The sequence below is a fragment of the Coffea eugenioides genome, chromosome 2 (genome assembly GCF_003713205.1).
Source record: "Coffea eugenioides isolate CCC68of chromosome 2, Ceug_1.0, whole genome shotgun sequence".
In the NCBI taxonomy this organism is placed as follows: Eukaryota; Viridiplantae; Streptophyta; class Magnoliopsida; order Gentianales; family Rubiaceae; genus Coffea; species Coffea eugenioides.
In genome coordinates this window covers 28,475,425-28,480,091 of record NC_040036.1, presented here as the reverse complement: position 1 = coordinate 28,480,091, position 4,667 = coordinate 28,475,425, and the positions used below count along the sequence as shown (strand labels likewise).

Genomic DNA, 4,667 nt, shown 5'->3' with positions numbered 1-4,667 from the left:
AAAATTTAATTATTTTAATTATATTAATTTTTATTTGATTATTTTTATGAGTTTCAATTATAAAATTATAATGAATAATAATATGTGTTAATATTTTAATGCTTGATTATTTACTAAAATTTAACTATAATAGAATTATATAATAAATTTTTATTAGTCTGGCAGGGAAGCGGGAATGGGGAACGAGGCAGGGGCGGGGAAATTAGTAGGCAGTGGAGCTTTTCTCCACTGTCTCTACCCCACCCGTTGTCTGGCTTTCTAACAGTTCTCAAATTTAACACCAGAGTATCCTAACTAAGCAGTAAAGACAATGGGGATCTAAATAACACTCTTAACATGGATACCATCAGTGCAGCTTCAATTATCGTCATCCACAAATTATCAATAGCAATTTCAAGACAAGCAGATCTCATATAATGACTGAATCCAGGCAAATAGTCAAGTGCTAGAGTGTATACAAAAGTTCTTGACATGCACAATTTCCTTCCAATAAACAGAAAAAACACACAAAACACAAAAACTTAAAACAATTCGCACTCGGTACAGAACTTCTAAATCAGACCCTTATGATTGTGTTGAGCCAACCGATTATCAACCAAAAGATTCAATATTCAGGGGAAAATAGCTGCAGAAACAAGCAAATTAAAGCATCAGAATTTTATTGTAGAGCAACAAGCACACTATGACCTCATTAACCTTACCAGCGAAGCACAAGAAACTCGCAAGTACCATTGCATTGGTAATTAGTACTAGTAATCCTGAGAGAGCGAGTGAGAGAGCGACCTATCAGAACGCTGATAATCTCGGTCTTTCTCTTGTGGCTCAGATGTTGTTCGCTCATAACCATAGTTGTCCTCATCCATCTGATCATATCTGTCATGATATCGGTCAGAATCTTGATAACGGTCATCATCACCCTGGGCACCTTGATTATCATACTGTCCCTGACCTTGATAGTGATCATAATAGTCATAGTGTCCATGGTCATGCTCCCCTTCTGGACGCTTACGCCCATGATCTGATTGTTCATACCATCCACGATCATCCTCCTGCTCCGCATGATCATAGTTTCTCTCTCTTTCGCCATGCCGCTCTCGGTCATGCTTAGCTTCAACTTTGTCATAGTCATACTCTCTATCATGAGAACGACCACGATCATTGTCAGCATCACCAACTTCATAATCCCGGTCTCTATCCCTCTCCCTCTCACGATTGCGATCACGTTCTCGATCACGAGATCTGTCTCCATCACGTTCATAATCACGACCACGGTCCCGACCGCGATCGCGATCACGTGTTCGATCTCGATCACGGTCACGGTCACGACCACGGTCTCTCTCCTTGTCCCTATCTCTGTTTCTTTCACGATCTCTATGGTGCCTATCCTCTCGGTGCTCACGATCTCTTGTTCTGTCTTGAGAGCGCTCCTGAGACCTTTCTCGTTCTCTTTCCCTATCCCTGACCCTTTCACGGGACTTCTCCCTCTCCCTAAAACAGTCATCATATAAATGAGTTGCAGACAAACAAAGGCAACATGTACAAATTCCAGAGCATGATTAGGACGAGATGTCAAGATAATTCATAATGTACTGCTTCAATAATTCATGATGTACTGCTTCAACATCTCTCTCACTCAAGATAGAATATCCACCAAACATATTTAAACTTATTTCTTCTGTTCAGCAACATATTGAATTTTTAAAAAGTAACAATAATCAAGACATAAGAATGTGAAATGGAGGACTACAAGAAGGTGTATTACCGATCTCGATCATCCCGCATTCTTGGTTCCTCAGAATGAGATGCCCCTCCAGGTTGTACTTGCTCTCTGAACAATTTAAGTGATGTAAACATTTATGACATTCCATAAAATGAGGAGTACTCTCTAAACTGAATCAAGATATATTTCAAATGATTATAACTAACATACCATATCTCAAATGATAATGCAATCATATGCATGAAAACACACAGTGCAATACCATTACAAATACAACTGCACCTTCAGCTTTTCTAGAAAAGACCATGTTTATTTTTATCATGATCCCCACCCAGTTCATAAATATCAGAGACCTGGCACATACTACACCAAGAGGCTAAATTTGTTTATCCTCCCAAGACCCTTTTGCAAGGAAATCAATTTGGTAACATGAGAATGCACTTTCATTGGAGATTCCAACAAGAAATATACCCAAACCACAAAAAGGTATAGACAAGCTACAGCAAACACCAAATCATTCAAATAAAATAACTGAAAATTGGAATCCAGATGAACAGAATTACTTATTCCCTCCCAAGAATGAATAGAAGAGCTGGAAATTACCGCCTCAATTCTTTTAACGAGTTCTGTGATAAAATCTCAGTACAGGGAATTGAAAAGCATTTTCAATTTTCATTTCTGAAGTGGCCCAGATGACAGCAGCTTGAAAGATTTTACCATTAGATGAAAAATTAATGCGTGTTCACATAATGGTAACTAGGTCCTACCTCCCAGAGTACCTCTGATTGAGTTCTTCACCTCCAACTCTAGTTGTTCCAAGGCCACCACCCAGCCTACGGGGTCGCCAATTCGGAACAGTCCTTCCACGTTCAACATCAACAAGCACCCTCCGGTTATCAATTTTCTTACCATCAGCTTGTTTATATGCAGCTGCACATATCAATTAGCATAAATTGACGTCACAAAATAAATTAAGACAAAACAACATCAGGAAAGAAATGTCAACAACAATAACCAAAAAATCAGTAGGCCAAAGTGTTCTACAGATACAAGACCTTTCATATCACGGGTGTGAACATATTCAATGAAAGCATAGCCTCTTGGTTTATTTGTCGATTTATCCGTTACTAAGCGAACCTGCAAAAGTAAAATATTTTGCAAATAAGCAGATTTCCTATTTTATTAACAACTGCTTATTATACATTAAATGTCAATTAGGATAGAAGTCACATATCCACAAAACATTTCACTTTTAGTTTTATTTATTATTTTCTCTGTCTTTCTTATTCTTAATAACATTTTTTTTTCCAATGATCGGGGAGGGTTTTTAAAATTCTCTATGCTACCAAATTCAGAGTTCAAAACTTGAATATCATAGTTGGGGATAGGAAGGGTTATCGAGATGGATGAAAAATAAAAACTCGTAGTTAGGAGTAAGAAGGGTTGTCATGACAGATGGAAAGTTAAAAGAAAGGGTTCGAAACTTGGGATCTCATAGTTGGGAATAGGAAGGATTGTTGTCCGAATGGATGGGAAGTTAAGGTGAAAAAGGCATGGGGCTTCAATTTCCTGTGTTACTTAAAACACCATCCCAGAGCATGGAAGGAGGTAATGCTGGAGAACAAATTGTTCAGTCAAGATGGGAAAGAGGTAATACTAAAAGCTATCTCAATGGCTATGCTTGTATACACAATGTCCTGTTTTAAACTGCCAAACAAACTTTGCAAAGAAATGACCTCCATGTTAGCCAACTACTGGTGGGAAGAAGCTGAAGAAAAAAACAAGGTGCATTGGTGCTCATGGAGTAAACTGACTAAGGAGAAAAAATGGGGAGGCTTGGGATGTAAGGACCTTCAGAATTTCAATAAAGCACTTCTAGCAAAGCGAGATTAATTTCAAGCCCAAACCTTTTAGTCAGCAAGGTTCTGAAGGCAAAGTACTTCTATAGAGAATCAGTGTTTAAGTGCAAAATACCCAAGAATGCTTCCTGGATCTGGCAAAGCATAATGGGAATAAGACACTTTGTAGAAAAAGGAACAAGGAAGAGGATTGGAAATGGCAAGGCTACTAGAATCTAGAAGGGTAAGTGGATCCCTGGGAATCCAAATGGCAAAATCACCTTTGAGAGACCTCAACATAGCACCCTGATGATGGTAGATGAACTTATCAGTGGCTTTAGATGACCTTCAACTAGATGGATGCAAAAAGAATTTTGGAAATTCCCATTAGTATTTTAGGAAGAGAAGACTATAATTACTAGATTCATAGTGAAAATGGAATCTACACGGTCAAATCAGGCTACAAGGAACTGTGCAAATGGGCAACTGATCCAGAGAAGAGAAGAGGAGCAGAGGGAGAATCCAGTTTAGTTAACTCTTGCAGGAAAACATAGAAAATACTGTGGAAGCTTAACATCAAGTGTAAGCTAAAGCACTTCATCTGGAGGTATATCAATAATGCCTTGCTAGTAAATGGATTAATACATAGAAGAACACAAAAAGGTGACCCAATCTATAAAGGATGTGGTGAGCAAGAAGAATATGTTGAGCATGTATTTTTCTATTGCAAGAAAGCTCAAGAGGTATGGAAAATGTCACCAGTTGAATGGCATGGAATAGCAGAGCATACAGTGGAATGCTATTATGGGAGCAACAAGTATGATTAATGGCATGGATCATATTGAGCTAACAGCCAACATACTTTGGAAAATATGGAAGAACATGAATGATTGGGAGTTCAATGCCAAACAATGACATCCAATGAAAACTGTTCACGAGGCACAAGCAGGAAATGGCAGGAACTGGTAATAGCCATGAAAGAAAGAAAGACTGAACTCTGCTGATATAAAGAAGAGCAAGGAAAGAATCAGAGCGGCAGTTGACGAGAATGCAGGAATCAACCTCCAAGTACAACTCATGTGGCAAAAAGAGTCAAAGCAAAGTTGAAA

General features: G+C 38.4%; 1 protein-coding gene across 1 annotated transcript; it reads right to left on the bottom strand.

Annotated features, from left to right (window-relative positions):
- Positions 1-378: 378 nt before the first annotated feature.
- Positions 379-2,860, bottom strand: LOC113761352 (U1 small nuclear ribonucleoprotein 70 kDa-like). Its single transcript, XM_027304305.1, has 5 exons — positions 2,776-2,860; positions 2,488-2,650; positions 1,763-1,828; positions 702-1,488; positions 379-625 (listed from the first exon to the last, which is right to left on the bottom strand). Exons 1-4 carry the CDS (start codon positions 2,780-2,782, stop codon positions 750-752), a joined length of 975 nt encoding a protein of 324 aa, XP_027160106.1. The 5' UTR covers positions 2,783-2,860; the 3' UTR covers positions 379-625; positions 702-749.
- Positions 2,861-4,667: the final 1,807 nt, after the last annotated feature.

Bases quoted from the DNA above. Each gene is read 5' to 3' on its own strand.
- LOC113761352 (XM_027304305.1), bottom strand. The intron at 1,829-2,487 runs GTAGGACCTAGT...TAAATTGTTCAG, and splicing joins AATCAGAGGTACTCTGGGAG to AGAGCAAGTACAACCTGGAG. The intron at 1,489-1,762 runs GTAATACACCTT...TGACTGTTTTAG, and splicing joins ATGCGGGATGATCGAGATCG to GGAGAGGGAGAAGTCCCGTG.